The sequence below is a fragment of the Sus scrofa genome, chromosome 8 (assembly GCF_000003025.6).
Source record: "Sus scrofa isolate TJ Tabasco breed Duroc chromosome 8, Sscrofa11.1, whole genome shotgun sequence".
NCBI lineage: Eukaryota > Metazoa > Chordata > Mammalia > Artiodactyla > Suidae > Sus > Sus scrofa.
In genome coordinates, this window is record NC_010450.4 from 116047954 (window position 1) to 116068543 (window position 20590).

Consider the following 20590-nt stretch of genomic DNA (forward strand, 5'->3'; position numbering starts at 1 on the left):
TATAATCAGTAAATATGTTTTGATAATTATAGGTGTTGGTTTTTTGAAAAATTAAAAATTTAGAAACATTTTTAAACCACTTACTGAAGTCATTGTCAACAACATTTAAGCCCTAGAGGATGTACTAATTTTATGTGTAATCTTACAACTCAAATGTTCCGAGTGGAACAGTTGTTGAAAAGAAAAGATAGCGAGGAACGAATAAAGGTGTAAATGACTAAATATGAAATTTGTTACAGAATGGCCTGTACCTTAACAGGGGTATAGATAACTCATGGATTGTCTATTTTGAATGATTTCCTCACATAATTAATTATTAGGATTTTTGCACTTATATTTAAAAAATGTTTTTAGAGAAACCTTAGTAACCTCTGGCCTGGAATATTTTAGTACTTTTTCTAAATATTGGCTATTCATAAACTATATGGTATAATTTTTTGTGTTTTTAAATTTGTATAAATGCTGTACATACATATCGTTTGACAACTTTTTCTTTTTTTTTTCTCGCTTTAAAATTTTTTTTTTTTTTTTTTACTTGTTTAACAATCCGTTGCTGTGTTGCGTACGGTCTACAGCTCATTCAACTACCTGGAATATATCCAGCAAAATAGACAACCACAACAAAAAGACAAAAGAAAAAAAAAAATGTCCTTTTAATATTTACCTGTGTTGACACTTACAGATCTGAATGTTTCTTTCAACTACCATGTAATATTCATCCTATGTATAAATTAGTTTATCCACTCCCCAACTGATAGGCAATTAGCTTATTCTTTTTCTCTGTTACAATGGAGCATCAGTGAGCTTTTTTGCACATGGTGATAATTTCTATAGGATGTATACCTATAAGTGGATGTAATAAGATAGGTATATCTTCAACATCATTAGGCATAAGTGGATTATAAGTTTATACTCTCACTGATAAAGTATAAGAATTCAAAATTCTCTTTTTTTTTTTTTTTTTTTTTTTTTTTTTTTTTTTTTTTTTTTTTTTTTTTTTTTGTCTTTTTAGGGCCACACCAGCGGCATATGGAGGTTCCTAGGGTCTAATCGGAGCTGTAGCTGCCAGCCTATGCCACAGCCACAGCAATGCCAGATCCGAGCTACATCTGCAACCTACACCACAGTTCACGGCTATGTCAGATCCTTAACCCACCAAGTGAGGCCAGGGATTGAACCTGCAACCTCATGGTTTCTAGTCGGATTCGTTTCCATTGTGCCACAGCGGGAACTCTTTTTTTTTTGTCTGAATTCAGAATTCTCCATGTCTTATCAGACTTTTAACTTTTGCCAATCTGACAGGTATATCCATAATATTTATGTCTTAAAGAGAGGAGACAGAATTTGCTTTTAAGCAAATATGGAGATGTGTTAGGCCTGGATGACTGATAGAAGTTCATTATTTATTTACTTCTTTTCAATGTATTTTAAATGTCAGTAGTTCATAATTTAAAATACTTAAAACAAAAATAGCCTTAATTGTGCTGTGGCTTCTCAATTCAAAGTATCGAATGGTGGGGGGTTTGGGGGAGGTAGTCAAAGACAGTATAAGTAAATTCCTGAACTTCCAGGATTCTTTAATGGATAAAAGACTACAAAGAGAAATACAGGTCCATGTTAAACTGTTCCACCTTATTGGTTTCTTTTAACATACTGATTGTGATTTTATTGTCCATCTTCGACAGGTCTAACTGTGAATATATCTGATGAGTAGACTTGGTCATTGCACACTGTCTGTTTTATCCCATCTCTCTGTGATTTAAAATTTATTCTAGTGTGATTTTTTAATAGATGAAATCAGATGTCACTGAAGGAGCTGATATTCCAAAGAAACCAAGATTGGAGAAGCCAGAGACACGGTCTTCTCCCATTACTGTCCAAACCAGCAAGGATTTGGCTATAGCTGACCTTTCCAGCTTTGAGGAGACGAGTGCTGATGATTTTGCCATGGAGATGGGATTGGCCTGTGTTGTTTGTAGGTAAGTTATACCTTGCCACAGATTATTTTATTTATTTGCAAAGAGCAAACATCTCTCAAAAGAAAAATGAGATGAATTGTTGGGCGTTTTTACTTTGTTTTTATTATTTAGAGGTGGGTAGAAGATAAGGAGATTATTCCCCATGAACTGCCCATATGACAGTTTGTCTTGAAAATTTTCAATATTTTATCTTCCTGACATTGGCATCTTTGGTCAGTTATGCTGTAGTAACACTTTCTGCATTCTTGGGTTCTAGAGGGAAAGCAATTATTGCTTTATTCTTCAGTGAGGAAGAGCCTGTTCAGCAGATTTAATTATTTCCATCTTTCTTTTTAAGAAGACTATGTTTCTGGAGTTCCCGTCGTGGTGCAGTGGTTAACAAATCTGACTAGGAACCATGAGGTTTCGGGTTCGGTCCCTGCCCTTGCTCAGGGGGTTAATGATCCGTTGTTGCTGTGAGCTATGGTGTGGGTTGCAGACGCGGCTCAGATCCCGCGTTGCTGTGGCTCTGGCGTAGGCCGGTGGCTGCAGCTCAGATTGGACCCCTGGCCTGGGAACCTCCATGTGCCACGGGAGCAGCCCAAGAAATAGCTAAAAAGACAAAAAAAAAAAAAAAAAAGACAATGTTTCTTTTTTTTTTCCTAAAGTGTTGATAGTATTTATAAAGTAAAAAGTTATGTATCATTTTCTCAAATACTATTAAATATTTTCCTAAGGATAATGGAAACAAATGATTGGATCATGTAGGTTATTTTGAGTGTGTTTTAAAACATGGATACATAATTATAAAAGCACAGATAATTCTGCTTAGTAAAAGAGGCATTTTAAAATTCAGGATAATTAGATTTTTAAGCAACTTGATGCCAGGAGCTATATTTTTAATTGTTAATGGCTTTCATTGCTTTAGCACAGCAGAAAAGATAGCCACCTTTATTGGTATTTTCTTCATGAAAATGTTAAACTCTGGTGCACTGGGACTAAGCCTATATCTATAAACTTTTGTGAACCTTTAGAGAATCAGTTAATGTACTTCTGAATGGGATCATATTGCTAGAGCTTCATTATTTTCACATGTATTTTTCTCAACCTTTATTTACCATAAGGGTTATCATTTTTATATAAAGAAATAAATGGTAAAGTAATAAGAGGGAAAGAACTAGTAATTGTAGCCCTCCATCAGGAGACTTCTTATTCTAGCCTAAGGCTATTGCTGTTGGAATTTATACTTTTTTGATACACATATTGCTACATTCTATTCAGTTGATAAGACATTTATTTATTGAACAACCTATGTCTACACAATAATGTGCTAGGCTCTATAGACTATTAGGTACAGTTGCCACCTTTAGGTAACTCATATAGTAATGAAGAAGATAGAAAAATATGTAGGCAATATATATAAAGGAATTTAATAGAGGTACAAGTACAAAGATGTTATGAGACTGTTGGAGGACTAGCCAAAGTCTACTACCTTCTAGGAGAAAGAAAAAAAATTGCGATGAGAAATGACAAGGTGAATAGAGCCAGATTTAGTCAATAAGTCACTTCATGTATTTCTTAATGGTGAAAAAAAACCTTTAAAAGAAACAGTGTTTGTACAGGCTATATGTTGGGGTTTGTTATTTTGCTCTTTGGTTTTCAGGGGATTTTACCCTCTTTAGTATATCAAACTTTACCAGAACAACCTTAAAATGGCTTTAAATTGTTGCATTCAAATAAATGTATTGTTTAATGGTGTATTCTCTTAGGCAAATGACAGTGGCATCAGGTAATCAATTAGTAGAATGTCAGGAATGCCATAATCTCTACCATCAAGATTGCCACAAGCCCCAGGTGACAGACAAGGAAGTGAACGACCCTCGCCTTGTGTGGTATTGTGCCCGATGTACCAGACAAATGAAGAGAATGGTAGGAATCATTTTTCTCCATCTTAAACAATCTCTGTGAAGTTTTTTTGTTGATATGTGCTTTTTAAAATAAAAATTGGACATTTATACTACTGATAAAAATAAATCATGTAAGCCGATTATGTAAATGTTTGTGTATGTACCATAGTATGTGTGATTTATGTAGATTTGCCTAAATGGGCCAGACCACATGTATGTATTTTTTTCTATTTATCTTTAGCGCTTTCTGGTATAAACAAACAGGATCGAAGACCCACAAAATATAAACATTCCTTAGTAGTATGTCAGTGTATTTGTAAACATTTAAAAAAAAATAATGCAGGAGTTCCCATCGTGGCTCAGTGGTTAACGAATATGACTAGAAACAATGAGGTTGCAGGTTCGGTCCCTGGCCTCATTCAGTGGGTTAAGGATCCGGCGTTGCCGCGAGCTGTGGTCTAGGTCGCAGACGCAGCTCGGATCCCGTGTTGTTGTGGCTGTGGTGTAGGCCGGTGGATACAGCTCCTATTAGACCCCTAGCCTGGGAACCTCCATATGCCACAGGAGCGGCCCTCAAAATGCAAAAAGACAAATAATAATAATAATAATGATAATATTAATGATAATAATAATAATGCAAAGCACTGTGGGAAGTGGTGAGATACAAAGCCCCAGTCTTTGGTGAGTCTGGTAATGAAATATTGGAAATGCCTATTCCTGAGTGAGCATAAATCACCAAACATACAAACTGTGTACAGAGGTAGTATTTGTATTGCATCTCTGTCTTTCCTTCTGGGTTTCTTTATTTGCTTCTCAGTCTTTCCTTCTTATTGTCTTCAAGTGACCATTTATCCTATTTTCCAGAGTACTACCTCAGTTGCCTGTTGACAAACTTAACTGCCTTTGATATCATACTGAACATGTTTTCATTTGTTATATTGGATAATTTTCTAACTTTTATTCATTTAAAAAATAGGTAGATGAACATTGTTAAAAAGTCAAGTTGTTATTTACTTCAGTGACTTGCTTGCCTCTCCCACCACCATTCCCCCTGCATTAGATTAGGGACTCCTGATAGAAAAGTTCTCGTATCTGATAACCAAATGAATTTCTACATAAAATTTTTCTGACCAAATGTACCTTTTTAAAGTCAGAAGTTCTTAAAGTAAAAAACAACAACAACAAAGATATCTACTGTATTTTTAATCCCTTAAATCAGAATTAGATTATGTCTTTATTCCTATGAAAAGTTGTAAAATTTCAGTAGTATTTATACTTTCTGTTTGTAACAGGAAATTTTATGACAAGGTATATTTTTTTTCTGCTCAGTCTAATTTTTATTTAGTTTAAGTAATAAAACTAGCTCTCCAGGATGTCATCAGAGTGTTTGTGGGTAAACAATATAGTGCATTCCAATGCATCGACACAAGTAGTCACTAAGAATTAAGTCAGGATAAATAATTTGTAGCATTTATCTGTCTTTTCTTCAGTATAACTTCAAAGTCTATTATTATTTAACTGTAACTCTGTTAATAAAGTAAGTACTGTTCTTTCCTAAGTTTTCCCTCCCTTATATTTTGTGACTTAGTTTACACCAAATGTATATCTATAGTTTTTTTTTTTTTTTTTTTTTGTCTTTTTAGGGCCACACCCTGGCGGTTCCCAGGCTAGGGGTCGAATCAGAGCTGTAACCACTGGCCTACACCTCAGCCGCAGCAATGCCAGATCTGAGTCGCATCTGCGACCTATACCACAGTTTATGGCAATGCCAGATTCTTAACCCACTGAGCAAGGCCAGGGACCAAACTGCATCCTCATGGACAGTCAGATTCGTTTCGGCTGGGCAATGACAGGAACTCCCCTTTTTATAGTTCTAACCCTCTCTGGAGTGGATTTTGGCAGCAGAACAGATATCCTACAGTTACTTTAAGTTTAATATTTTTATTTATTTTTTTAATTTAATTTTTATTATTGTTACTATAATAATCCACAGCATGCAAAAGTTCCTAGGACAGGGATTGAACCTGAGCTATGGCAGTGACACTGCTGAATCCTTACTGCTAGGCCACCAGGGAAGTCCTTAAGTGCAACATTTTTTAAATTAAAATTATTTTCTTCTCCACTCAGTTTTTTTCCCCTATTTCCTGAACTAGAAAACATTATCTTTGATGCCTCTCTTAATTCCATATCCCTTTGTTTACCGCACTTGTTAATTGTATCTCTAATGTATTTCTTAAATCTTCATTTCACTTTTATTACCCTGTTCCACAAATCCCTCATTTCTTGTCTATTATTTTAGCTTAAGAGGTCTCTTTCTTCCCTTCAGTCCACTTTACTCACTGTAATTAGAATATTCTTCTAAAATATTTATCAAACTTCATCGTTCAAGTTTACCAGTGGCTCTCAGTTACTGATATAATGAGGTTATCCCTGCCAGGGTGAATGTATAGACTTTCTCTCTTGGACCTACTTTACCTTTGTATCCTTCTCTCCTGCCACTTCGCCGTATACACCAACATACTATGGCCATGCCGGACAAATGGTTCATTCCTTGCGTATATGGTGAACTTTCATTTTCCCATATGCCTTGCTTCTCAGTTTCTCTTCATCTGGGATACCTTTTTTCTTTATCAACTTTGCAAATTAAATGTCTAATTCATTCGTCATTAAGACCAAGTCTCAGAGTTCCCACTATAGCATGACAGGATTGGCGGCATCTCTGGAGTGTTGGGACTCAGATTTGATCCCCAGCCCAGCACAGAGGGTTAAGGATCTGGCATTGTTGCATCTTGGTGTAGGTTGCAGCTGTGGCTAGGATAGGATCTGATCCCTGGCCTGGGAACTCCATAGGCAATCATGGGTTAGCCAAAAAAAAGAAAAAAAAAAAAAAAAAAAAAAAAAAGACCAAGTCTCACTCACTGGCAAAGCATTAGAGCAGAGCTCAGGACTGGACACATCCTACATTCTATTGTTCTCATTTTAAGATACATAAAATGGAGGAAATGTAGATTAGCACCAGAAATTATTAAGTTCAGTCAGTGTCCGAGAGTCCAGTGCTGAATGGGGGGCCATGACTAATATTAGAACATGATTAGATCCTGTGAAATCAGATTGTTATGATCATTATACAACTACAGATGTGATAAATTCATTTGAGTAATAAAAAAAATGAAAAGAAAAAAAAAAAAAAAAACACGATTGGAATGCACCAAGAGTGGACCTAGAGAAATACCAAAAGACATGATCTGAAGTGAGCTCGGAGATCAGGATCCAGTATATACAAGTTTAGTGAGAGAAATAAATTTGGAAATAGTGGGGATGCTAAGTCCAGTCATTCTTGTTATAATTGCCTTCATCGAGGTTCTCCTATGTGCATTGGTTATTGCTCCAAGATAACTCAAAGACACCATAAATTACATCTTATATCACCTTTCTCCTTGTGCTTAATCCTCCAACTAGGGCAGATTCTACAGTACGCATTATTATAGGAAGACAGAGTTAAGAATGGTGTGAAATGGGTGATAGGGTCCAAGGATATTCTCACTCACTAAGTGAGAGACCCATGACTTATTGTAGTGATTCTCAATCTAAGGTAGTAACACACTCCTACTCAGCAATATTTAGAAATACATGGTAGTTTTGATTGCTGCTATACTGGCAGTTATGGCCTTCAGTGGAGAATTTCATATGTTCTGTGATATGTAAGTCACCTAATGAAAAATTATAGTGCCTTTGTCGAGCAGCACTGAGTCAAATGATAATATCCTAGTTCCCTAATCTGGTATGACCAGCAGAGGACAAAGGGTTTTGGGTATTTTTTCCTCAGCTTCTAAGATGGCTACGTAAAATAAAAGAAACAGAAAAAGACCTAAACATGATCTTCTAGGCAGAGCTTCTTTATGGGCTTGATGGTGACGAATCTTCATCTACTAAAACATATGTTAGGGAGGTCTTCAGAGACTAACCACATCTACTGGTTAAAGGCCATGGATATGGAATTATGTATTTCTGATTTACTCTGAAGGCTGCATTCTCATAATGTGGTATTACAATGGAGGGTAAGATAATCTTTCTCGGTAGCAAGAGATATTTTACCATAGATATCTTCTAGCATCGTTAATAGTATTCTTGATCTGAATGTTGCTTTATAAGTGATATTTGAAAGTAGGTGTACTTTTCATGTGGAAAGTATGTAATATAAAAATGAGATGAAACTTAAGGATGAAAATTATATTGTATGGTAAACCATGCACAAGAAAATCCAAATATAAAACAACTGCATTCAAGCTTCCAGATATGAAAACACATTATTAATAAATTTCCTGGTATAGACTTGCATGGCTTTATTAGGATTGGCAAAGACAATGTAATGGCTGGGAGCATCTGTACCCATCCAGTAAGGACAGGGTCTTTCAGATTCTGTTTTCTTACTTTTTATAAATGGTGATGAATAAATAGTAACTATTATTGTTTGCATTCAACATGTGCCAGATACCATGCTAAACTGTTACATAATTACATTTCATTCTCATAACCCACCTTTGAAACATAAAGTGTCCCTATTTTACAAATAAGAATGAGACTTTAGAGCTTCACATATTTTACCTGAGATAACATAGCTAGGGAGTTGGGTTTCAATCCTAGTTCTGTTTGACTCCAAAAACTATTCTTTCAAACACTTGTACTATTCTGTTTATATAGTTAATATTATCTCACTGGAGAACACTAAGGAAAAAGCTGGATAATGATTAGAGTTTATAAGAGAATTGAGTAGAGTATGTAATATAAAATAAAGAATCAATTGTTGGTCAAAATAGAACTGAAAATGCTTAAAGGATCAGTGAGTGCAAATTCCTCTGTAATAACATAGAAATTTGTGTTTGCGAACTTTAAAAATCCAGCGTGACTAGCTCTACAGTGTGGAAAAAACCTCAAAAAGGTTCATCATTTAACACTAATAGTTTTATTTTCCTATTCTGTATTCAAAACCATATAATCAGTCTGAACTATCTTTTAATTCACCCTCAGTTACTCAGAGACTTATGCCTGAACCCCAAGAAGAAGACTCTTATCTTTGACCAACCCTAATAAAAAAAATGCACTTCCTTGTGAGTGAAGCTAACAAATAATTTGTGATTTTTTTTTTTAACAATTTGGTTTGTTTGTTAAAACGGTACTTAATTAACCCTAAGCTGCATGATTGTTAAAGCTTTATATTATCTTTCCTATTTAGAAGATAATAAAATCTATAAAGCCATTAATATGATTATAATAAAAGTAATTTGTCCAAGAGTATATTTTCAGTGTCATAACAATAGTTTTTAAATGTTCAATTGTATTTCAACTCAATGAGGAGTCCTATGATAGATTTTTATTGTCTTTTTGTGCATTTAACTAATATTTTATAGCTAATTTAATCTTAACACTGATTTTTACAGGCTCAAAAAACTCAGAAACCTCCACAAAAACCAGCCCCCACAGTTGTTTCTGTAGCTCCAGCTGTCAAAGATCCATTGGTTAAGAAACCAGAAACTAAACTCAAACAAGAGACAGCTTTTCTAGCATTTAAGAGAGCAGAAGTCAAGGTATAGTATATTCCATTTTTATCTAAGATTGGATTTTAATTTAGTTGACTTAATAATAGTTACTTGAGGGAGTTCCTGTTATGGCACAGTGGAAACGAATCCAACTAGTAGCCATGAGAATGAAAGTTCTATCCCTGGCCTCTCTCAGGAATTAAGGATCTGTCGTTGCTGTGAGCTGTGGTGTAGGTCGCAGATGCAGCTCCAATCCCTCATTGCTGTGGCTGTGGTTTAGGCTGGCAATTATAGCTCTGATTCAGCCCCTCGCCTGGGAATTTCCATATGCTACAGGTGTGGCCCTTAAAAGCAGAAAGGAAAAAAAAAAAAAAAAAAAAAAGGAATACGGCATTTCTTTGGAAATGGTAGTACCCATTAGCTAAGGTTAGGTTCTGTTTTATGTGTTTTTTCATTAGTTCATCAGAACTTAACTTTGTTGTTATGACTTAAATTTCCTAAGTCAGCATTTTGTATTCAAAGACTTAACTAAACTTAATGTATATTTAAGAATGTTATATTAGGTGTTAATTATACTTGGCTCTAATATTTATCTTACGTTTTTTAGACATCCACGCTTCTTTCAGGAAATTCTTCTGGTACCAATGTTTCCTCTTCAGCAACTAGTGGACTAATTGGATGGGCAGCTTTTGCAGCTAAAACAACTTCTGGTGGTCCATCAACAGCAAAATTGAATTCAACAACCCAAAACAATAGTGGAAAACCTGCTACCTCATCAGCTAACCAGAAGCCTGTGGGTTTGACTGGTCTGGCAACATCATCCAAAGGTGGAATAGGTTCCAAAATAGGTTCCAGTAACAGCACTTCCCCCACTGTACCATTGAAACCACCGCCACCTCTAACTTTGGGCAAAACGGGCCTTAGTCGCTCAGTTAGTTGTGACAATGTTAGCAAAGTAGGTCTTCCCAGTCCAAGTAGTTTGGTTCCCGGAAGCAGCAGCCAACTAAGTGGGAATGGAAATAGTGGGACATCAGGGCCTAGTGGAAGCACCACTAACAAAACCACTTCAGAATCAAGCAGCTCTCCCTTAGCATCCCTTAAAGGTCCAACTTCCCAAGAATCACAGCTCAATGCCATGAAGCGATTACAGATGGTCAAGAAGAAGGCTGCCCAAAAGAAACTAAAGAAGTAATGTGGCCAAGTAGGTTTTTATATCACATTACCCTGAAGATTAAAATCTTATTAAGACAGTAACTGTAATATACTATAATTTAATAAAAATATTCATAATGAAATTTCTATTATTTCATACCTTAAAATGCTAAATATTATTTAGCAAGACTTAAAAATGTTTTAAATGTATTTAACATTTTTTATTTTGATAATTTTCATAGTGTGTGAAAACAGTGATTACAATGACTAATTCTTTTTTTTTTTTTTTGTCTTTTTAGGGTCACACCATGGCACATGGGGGTTTCCAGGTTAAGGGTCAAATCAAACCATAGCCACCCGCCATCACTAAAGCATGATCCAAGCTGCATCTGTAGTCTACACCGCAGCTTGCAGCAGCGCTGAATCCTTTAACCCACTAAGCGAGGGCAGGGATCAAACTTGCATCCTCATGGATACTAGTCCGATTCTCAACTTGCTGAGCCACAGTGGGAATCCCAGAATGACTAATTCTTGATGAGAACTTCTGGAATCCTCTACGACTGGTGAGAATTAAAAAAAAAAATCATCTAGCAAAGTCCCAAGAATCGATCCTACTGAATACAAGGGGGCAGGGATGACCTAATAATAAAGTTTTCTACTCCCTGCCCCCCCCAGAGTCTGGATATTCAGTGTCAGTTCCCAGCCTCCTTGCAATTGATTCTCCCTCTCCCTCCAAATATTTCATTTCCCCTTTTTTAAGATTAATTTTTCATAATATATTTCTCATATCCCCATATTATATTTTTATCTTTCATCACCTCATATCAGTTATTTAGGGATTTATATCTTCCAGTTGTGAACTCCCATGCCCTTTCAATGCAATACTTTTCTCACATTGCCCATTTTCCTCACCTGGACAGTGTAATATATGCACTGTATGTATTTTCCTGTTTACACACATACCTGAAAATTCTTTTTTTTTTTTTTTTTTTAGGGCTGCACCCATGGCATATGGAGGTTCCCAGGATAGGGATCAAATCTGAGGTGTAGCCACTGGCCTACACCACAGCCACAGCAACGCCAGATCTGAGCTATGTCTGCAACCTACACCACAGCTCACAGCAACACCAGATCCTTAACCCACTGAGCAAGGCCAGGGATCGAACCTGCATCTTCATGGATGCTAGTCAGATTCATTTCTGCTGAGCCATGCCGGGAACTCCCCTGAGAATTCTTGAGGAAAATACTCATTCCAAGAATCTTTGTGGATGAATAATTTCAGATTTGTTTACATACTGATAGCTTCTTCCTATACCATGAAAAAGCTAATTTTATCTCTGAAAAATCACAGCAAGTTACCTAATTTTAGTTAACTTTGTATAAAAGCTCCCATATTAATTAATTCTTGAGATTGCATTGAAGCATGTGTGTGCACAGTTAAGTCAGAAAGTGTGACCTGAGTTGTTGCCTTATTTGCAAGCTTGTAAATTATCCTGCTGTTGTTTTACATATATATTCTGACAGAAGACATGAGGCTTCCTGGATCACAGAAATTGTTTATTGCTCACAGCAAAGTGTAGCAGCCATTCTGTACTTCATAAATACCTCATTTCATCCAGAAACTAGAAGTCCAGCAAATTCCTACATTCACTAAGCTGAGTAGCCCTGTTCCTTCAGCTTTCACTTATGCTATTAAACCTTTACTATAAACCTTTAAACTCAAGCCCTTTCTCTTAATCCCTATATTTTTCTAATGTCAGTGTTCTAAAATATGTTGATAAATGATTTCCATGAAGATAAAGCTTGATCTTTTTTTTTCTTTTTTGACTGCCTGGAGGCATATGGAGTTCCTGAGCCAGGGATCAGATCCAAGCCATAGTTCCAACCTAAGCCTTAGCTGCAGCAACACCAATCCTTAACCCACTGGGCCAGGCGGGGGATCGAGCCTGTGTCCCAGGGCTCCCCAGATGCTTGCTGCCAACCCCATTGCACCACAGAGGGAACTCCAAGCTCGGTGGGTTTTTTTTTAAAGGAAAGATGTTTTAAACTGCTCTGTTAAATAATGGCACTAAATTACTTATGGTAAATTTTAATTCACTGAGATAATCCCATTACTTACAAAATGAAGTAAACATCTCTTTACATGTTTAAAATCTGCCCACAGATGTTTTTGTTTTGAGAAACACAGATTTCTGTTGATTAAATATCAATTTGGCATCAACTTCAGGCCCCTTTTAGTGTCAAAGACCAAAATATAAATATTTTCACCATTATTTGTTTATAGTTCCGGACCAGTTTAGGCTAAACTGGAGACAAAATGACATAACATAAGCTCAGCAGTTAATATAACCTTAGTACCTATAAGAAATTAAAGCAGTAATGCACAGTTTGCACATTAGCACTTGAAATGGAAAATTTTATCCTAGTGTGGTCAAAACATGTGCTGGATAGAGTTGAAAAAAAAAAGCAATTATTTTACTTTCTATAGTATTTCTGAGAAGACTTTAGAAAATTGTTTAGGAAGTAATTTAACTTTTATTGGGCATAGCCTTTTGAATAAATTATATGTATGTATAAATACATATTTAGCATCTGCACATATGGATAAGATACATATATCTACTAATGTATAACTCTGGTATTTCATAGAGGTATATTTGGTATTAGGGTTTAATTGTCCTCAGGTAGCTCTTAGACCTTGATTTTTCCATATGTGAAATAAGGTGTTTTAACTGAGCATGTGATGAAAGTGGCCAGCTTTATATTAATAGTATTTATAATTTATTTTGTTATGTAGTTTGATTTTCCCATAGAGTGAAGTTCACTGAAGGCAGGGATTTTCTGTGTCTTGCACCCCATGGGTATTTCCACTGCAGCTCTTGGCTCAGAATGAATACATATGTAGGTGAGTCAGAAAGTAAGCTTTTAGTAAAAATTGTTAAGTTCAAATTCCATTTTAGAAATGTGGTCAATATCACTTTTCTGTTTTGCATATTGTGCTTTGTATTAGATTATTTAATCAGAGATTTTAGTGACTAAAAAAATGCCTTAATACCTGGTTTCAAATGCCAGTCCCTCCATGTATTAGCTGTGTAATCTCATTTTCCTCCTTTATAAGACATAAATGATAATGAGATAACATGGAAGCCCTCTAATATTCACAGGTTAGGTGATTCTGACTCTTAACAAGGATGTGGTAGTACTGCTTATTAGAAACATTATAAACTGTGGTGACCACAGGTTACATAGGAAATACATCATTTTACAGAAATAAATTTTTATTAGTGCAATAATTATAAAAATTATGTAAGAAAGAAAGCCATACATTTACATACCATAAAATTATTTCTGTAAAGACAAGCTGTATTTAGTTTACTAAGAATATGTTCCCTAGATTTTTGAACAAGAAATCTCTTTGAAGTGTATACCAAAATGTGACTTATGCTACTGAAAAATTAAAAGCAAATCTTGTCTATATCTAGAGTGTAATATTGTGAGTGCAGTAGTTGGCTTATAGAGACTCAGCTTAAATTCTAGTGGCCCTGGAGTAAAGATTTGTTATATTGGAATAATTTTGCAGATCATAGAGAATTTAATGACTGACTTTTTATATATACTCTTTAGCATGTGTGAGAGGAGGAAATAATGGAAAAAAATCAGACTTTAAAAATAGTAGCATTCTAAATAGTAAGGTGTTCCTAGAGAATATAAATTCTACTGTCCTTCCTGTCAATGAAATTTAATTCCTTCCTTATCAACTGTGATGTTAACTTATATGTCTAATTTTAGCTTAAATTTTGTGATGTTTCTAGATGTAATCAGCATTGAGTAACTTAAGCCATAGTTATGACAAATAGGATTTTTTTTTTTTTTTTTTTTTTTTTTGCTTTTTAGTGTTGCCCCTGCAACACATGGAGGTTCCCAGGCTAGGGGTTGAATTGGAGCTGTAGCTGCCAGCCTATACCACAGCCATAACAACTTAGGATCCAAGCCGTGTTTGACCTATTCCACAGCAACACCAGATCCTTAATCCCCTAAGCGAGGCCAGGGATCAACCTGCATCCGCATGGATACTAGTTAGATTCATCTCAGCTGAGCCGTGACAGGAACTCCCAACAAATAGGATTTAAATAAAGTGATTTTACCATGACTTTGAGTGGTTTTTACAATCAATAAAAACCCAAAAAACTTATGGGAAAAAATGAAGTTTTTTTTGTAAATCGTCTGAATATTCAGCACAAATAATGATAGGCAATTAATAGCCATCTCTAAAAGTCCAAATTATATTTTAAGCAAGATACGGAATACACTAGCACTTAAAGTATATCATGCAGTGCTGCATTTATATGATTAACAATGTGCATTATATCTCTTCTGCACAATCCCTCCTTCATAAATTGTTTTATACTAATAAATACTAAAATCAGATGTTTTTCTGAAATGTATGGAATGTTCAAGTAAGTAGTGGCTTTGTGACTTTTTCACATGATTTAAGCACCCACAGTAATTTTGTATTACTGGATTTTTTATGACTTCTAAACTTTATTATGTATGTTAGTTTAAAGCTCTATTTTAAAATAAATACTAAATAAAATGTATACACCTGTTCATTTGTTTTATGAAGAAAAACAACCACAAAAGTTTCCCCTTCATTCTTGGTAAAAATACCTATTTCAGAGAATTCTTTACTATACAATATCATTTAATTTTAAAGATATAAAGAAAGAATATATATTAGCTTACCTGGCCTTAATTATAATGATGTCACCAACAATTTTATCTGTTTAAACTTCTTGAAGACTTATACACATCAAACTGTCTTGGGATTTTATTTCCCTTAGGCTCAACAAAATAATGCCTGACCTCAAAATTACAATTACTTGATTTTAAATAACATACTTAGAAAAATGAATATATTGCATGATGCTTTTTAAAAAGCCTAAATGAAATATGAAATGTAGGTCATATTTTTAAAATAGCAAAAACAGAGTTTTATAGTAATGTATGTTCACCGGAATAGTGGGAGACTGCAGAGGGTGGCTTCATTACAACTCTTGCTCAGCAACTAACTGCAGCTATGCTTTCAGTGCTGTGGTTCCTTCTAAGGTTAGACAGGAAGCATCAATCTGAACACCATACGTGGGTAGACAAAACTTCTCATATACAACTAGTCTCTTGTTTTAGCCAGAAAAGCAGATGTTACTCATATAATTCCTCTTTTTTTTTTTTTTTTTTTGGCAGGGGGAGTATTAAGGTCACAGCTAATTTAAATTATATAAAATTTCTCCACTATTTTGGTTGTTGGGTATGTTCATAGTTTCCACAAGTAAGAGATTTGGATTTCCTTTTGCTCTATACTAAGAAAACTGGAATTTACTTATATTTCATTATTGGGCACAAAGAATCATTTAAAAGACATAAAAAGTCCTTGTATAATCCAAAAAAGGGAGTCTTCTTTTGGTACCCAACTCAATACAAAAAAATATTTTATGCAAAAACAACTTACAAAAAGAGCCCTAAAAACCCAAGTTTAGATTAAGAATTTTAGAAACAATATCATTAAATAGAAATTTTTCTGGCATGTAAAAAGCTTTATGAATTTCTCTGGCTGTACATGTCATGTATGTTAAAGTCAACAGCTCTCTGAGAAGCAGCATTTTATTTTTGTATTCCTTAGTAATAATATGTAACTAGAGATCAAGGTTTTGAAAGTAATTTTAATTTTAATCTTAAAATTTAATATATTAACATTTTATGTGGACAATGAAAATCCACCTTATTTTGGTTTTTAAAGAAAACAAGTCAAATTTAATCTTTTTTTCTGTTCTGAAGAAGCATCTATTTAGTTTAATAAAATGTCTTGGACCAAATATGCCTAGTTCTGAGCTATTCCTAAATTAAAGCTCAGTGTCCCAGGACATTGTGTTACAGCAAATGTTATCCTCAATGCCTGCCTTGTCTGAGTACAAATCAGCAACTAAAAATATTTACATCTTGGCTCAGAACATGGAACACACATTCCCCATTCATCATCTACATAATTGGGCTATCCAAAAATATTTTCTCATTAAAGTATCATTAGTGATCATGTCAGATAGTTTTTAAACAATGATATTTTCAAATATTTAAGCAAAAAATAAAAATAATAAACCTAGATACTTCCTTTTCTCTAGGCTAATAGCACAAGTTCCTATAACCCTCGATTTTGAGAAACTTCTCAATACTTAACTATGAACTTAAGAGGAAAATAGTCTTCATCAGTGTTCATTATTTGCATCACTTAGTTCTTTGCTAATAGTAAATGTGTACCATGTAGTGGTTAGGAGTATGGACCTCAGAACCAGACCTGCATTTGGGTTTCAGCCCCTACCACTTAGTAGCAATGTGACTTGGGCGAAATAAATTACTTTACCTCTTTGGGCCACAATTTCCTCATTCATGTTGTAAGTATGGAGTAAGTTCCCACATATAAAAAAAGCATAACAATGTCTGGCATGTGGTGTGCATTCAGTAAATGTTAGATATTAATTACTATTATGTTATTCGGGGTTTTGTTTTTTTTTTTGAAATTTAAGTTATAGAGGGCATCCACATCAGACTTTTAGTTGACTGTTAACTATGTAATCAATTCGTATTCTTAAGTCTATTTAGTACACTTCCTGAGTCATGCATATATGTGTCTATATGATATAGTACACATATATATGTGTAAACTGTACAGTGTATATGGTCTGCGTGTGTGTATATATGTGCATACACATGCAAAAATATAAAAAACATTAAGGCAAAATACATAATACAGAAAAGTAAAATACAGTAAATCAAAAATAACTTGTCCTTAGCTCTGACCTCTCATGACGATAAAGAAATACATTTACCTTTTCAGAAGATCACTTTTTTAAGTAGCTGATAGTTGGAATTTTGGCTGTTTGTTTTGCTATTTCTGTTTGTTTAGTGCCCCCTTCAACATGTATTCTTCATAACATATTTTGAAATAATCTTGTTAGGAAGCATAGTCTACCTTAAAACCTGGTATGATATCAGTTCATGTAATTTGGAAGTTTCTTGATTTTTAGGCCAACATTTTGTAATGTCAGTTTTATGAGGTAGTCAATCAACAACTTGCCAGAAAATAAAAGTCAAAGGCTTATTTTCTTAAGCATAAGTCATCTTCCCAAGGTAGTTAGCTGGAACATAGCCTTTCTGCCCTTGAACTTCAGCTAACCACCACTCTTTATTGCCGCTTAAGTCACAAAATCTAAGTATGTGGACTCTTTGGTATTCCTTAAGGCTGAGTTCATGGTCACTCCGTGCTTGAAAGGCATGAACTGCATAGAAAATCTAGACAGAGAAGAAATGACATTATTAGAAGCAGACAAAAATTTAGACAAACAATAAAGATTTCCAAGCTTTTAGAAGAAATGCTAAAGTTTTCTTATTTTTCCAAAATCGCATTTCCCCAACTCCTTTGTTGGATTTATTTTGCTAAAGATGAAAATAGAGTGAAACTGCCATTCTTGCTGTTCTGCTGGGAGGGGTCTAAACTGTCTATTCTTGAAGACAATTTGGTACTTTCTATTAAAAGATTTTTTAATGTTAACTCTTTTAATGATAGCTCTGAGTCTCTTCTACAGAAATAGAAATATTGGCAAAAATATTACACAGTAATATTGCAGTACTCACTTAAAAGGTGAACAGTGGGAGGAAAGTTGGAATAAAGTTTCGCAAAAAAAAATAGTTAAATTCTAGATGCTTACACTAAGGAAATTTGTAGTCACAAAATAGTGTTTTCTGAAACTAATAACACAGGAAAATTCTTATGATAAAATTCTAAGCCCCCCAAAGATATAAAATCAGATGTGCAATATAATATTGTTAGACTAAGATGTTAATATTCTTTGAACAGTGGAATTAGAGGTGATTCTCATTTTTATTCCCTTATTTTACAAATTTTGTAATGACAATATATTAAAATTATAATTTTAAGTTATTTGAGTGACCTAGGGAAACTAATAAAATATATTTCAGTCAAAAGAATTTTTCTGTGTGTTCCCATCATGGCACAGTGGAAACGAATCCAACTAGGAACATGAGGTTGCGGGTTCAATCCCTGGCCATGCTCATTGGTTTAAGGATCTGGCATTGCCATTAGGTGTGGTATAGGTTGCAGATATGGCTCAGATCCTGCATTGCTGTGGCTGTGGTGCAGGCCACCAGCTGTAGGTCCATTTCGACCCCTAGCCTGGGAACCTCCATGTGCTGCGGATGCAGCCCTAAAAAGCAAAAAAAAAAAAAAATTTTTTCTTTAACTTCAAAAGAACACTTCATAATTATTAAATGCATAAGAAGCAGCCCCTAAATAAGTGCTTAGTCCCTCTTCTACTAAAATCATGACTGTTAAAAAATAGTTATAAAATCAAGCAATCAACTAACAACATTTATTCATTCCTTTATTTATTAGAACATATAAAGTATTAATTGCCAGACATTATGTTATCAGAGAACTTATAACCCAGCTAGGAAAAATGCCATCAGCTAATTGTGGGCTGGGTTTTGGAAGAAGTAGCCTTTTACAGGTGACAAAGTTGATAAGGGGGAGGATATGTCTCATTCAAAGGTAGAGAGATGAATAAATGGAAACGGTATACGAGAAAGGTGAGCAGATTAACTTTCTCAAAATTGAGGATCAATGTAAAAAGGAAATTATGAGAAATAAGATGACTCCACCGAGCAGGAAAAGAGACTGATAATATGGGAGTCAGGGGAATACGGTTGACCCTTGAACAACAGAGATTTGAACTGCGTGGCTCCTCTTACAGGCAGATTTTTTTCAGTAAATATAGAAATGTAGAAAAAAAAAGTAAGGTACATCATTGAATGCATAAAATATATGTATATACTAGTCTACCCTTAACTTACAAAGGCATAAGATGAGTGACACTTAATATAAAACTAATAATGTGTTAGTTTTGTTTTATTACTTTGCTTACATTACCTTCAGTATGCCTCTCTTATAGTTGGAGAGACTTCAAATGAGCCTATTATAGGTAAGTGTATGGTTTTTTAAAGTAACAATATTTCCAGTATTGTATTATGAGGATGACTGTAATACTGTATGTCGCAAAAATTTTATAATGATTCATTCTTTAGTGTATAGTCTAAGCTCCTATAAGGCAATCATATTGCTGCTCCTTTGTTATCAATTCATGGATAATTAAACCTGTAAATGAATATGAATTTCTTTTTCATATTATTTTTATTTCTGATATCAAGTGTTAGTAACACATATAATATCTATAGTGTTTTGTATCTCATGGAGTTCCTGCAGTGGTATAGTGGGTTAAGAATCCAACTGCAGCAGCTTAGGCACAGTTTCAATCCCTGGCCTGGAAACTTCCATATGCTTTGGGTACAGCCATAAACACTGCAGTGTTTTGTATCTCATAATACAATATTGATGTAGGTAATAACAAATGATTCATTTTGTAAACAGATGACATAAACTTACAGTATCAATAGAGTACAGTACCATAAATGTATTTTCCTTATGCTTATCTTAATAACATTCTTTTTTCTAACTTTATTGTATATATGTGTGTAATACAAATAACATACAAAATATGTGTTAATCAACTGTTTATACTATCAGTAAGGCTTCTGGTCAACCCTGGGCTATTAGTAGTTAAGTTTTGGGGGATTCAAAAGTTTTTTCAGCTGCCCAGGGGGTCAGTGCCCTTAATCCCCATATTGTTCAAGGGTCAACTATATAGGTAGAATGTTCTAGATAATCCCTTGCAAACATGATGGGATTTCACTCCTGTGATTAGACTACATTACACAGGTAAAAATAAAGGGATTTTGCAAGAGAGTCTAATAAAGTGCCTAATAATTTGACTTTGAGTTAGTTGAATACTATCCTGAGTGGACCTGAAAAACCAGGTGAGTTCTTTAAAAGAGAGCCCAGGTCTTCTCTGAAGGAAGAGGTTTGAAACCAGAGAGGTGCTTTCTCTCCTGCTGGCCTTGAAGAAACCAACAG

At 34.6% G+C, this 20590-nt stretch overlaps 2 protein-coding genes across 4 annotated transcripts in view; one reads left to right on the plus strand and one right to left on the minus strand.

Moving 5' to 3' along the window:
• INTS12 (integrator complex subunit 12) overlaps positions 1-18851 on the plus strand; it is a 34941-nt gene extending 16090 nt beyond the window's left edge. The window contains exons 4-7 of the mRNA XM_021101712.1: positions 1792-1979; positions 3728-3887; positions 9304-9450; positions 10010-18851. Of these exons, the coding sequence (XP_020957371.1) occupies positions 1792-1979; positions 3728-3887; positions 9304-9450; positions 10010-10594 (1080 nt within the window). The 3' untranslated portion in view covers positions 10595-18851. The remainder of the gene's footprint in view (positions 1-1791; positions 1980-3727; positions 3888-9303; positions 9451-10009) is intronic.
• Positions 15772-20590, minus strand: part of ARHGEF38 (Rho guanine nucleotide exchange factor 38) — a 135550-nt gene continuing 130731 nt past the window's right edge. For all 3 annotated transcript variants that reach the window (XM_021101708.1, XM_003482463.4, XM_021101709.1), the window contains one exon: positions 15772-17895. In XM_021101708.1, coding sequence (XP_020957367.1) covers positions 17710-17895 — 186 coding nt within the window. In that variant the 3' untranslated portion in view covers positions 15772-17709. The remainder of the gene's footprint in view (positions 17896-20590) is intronic.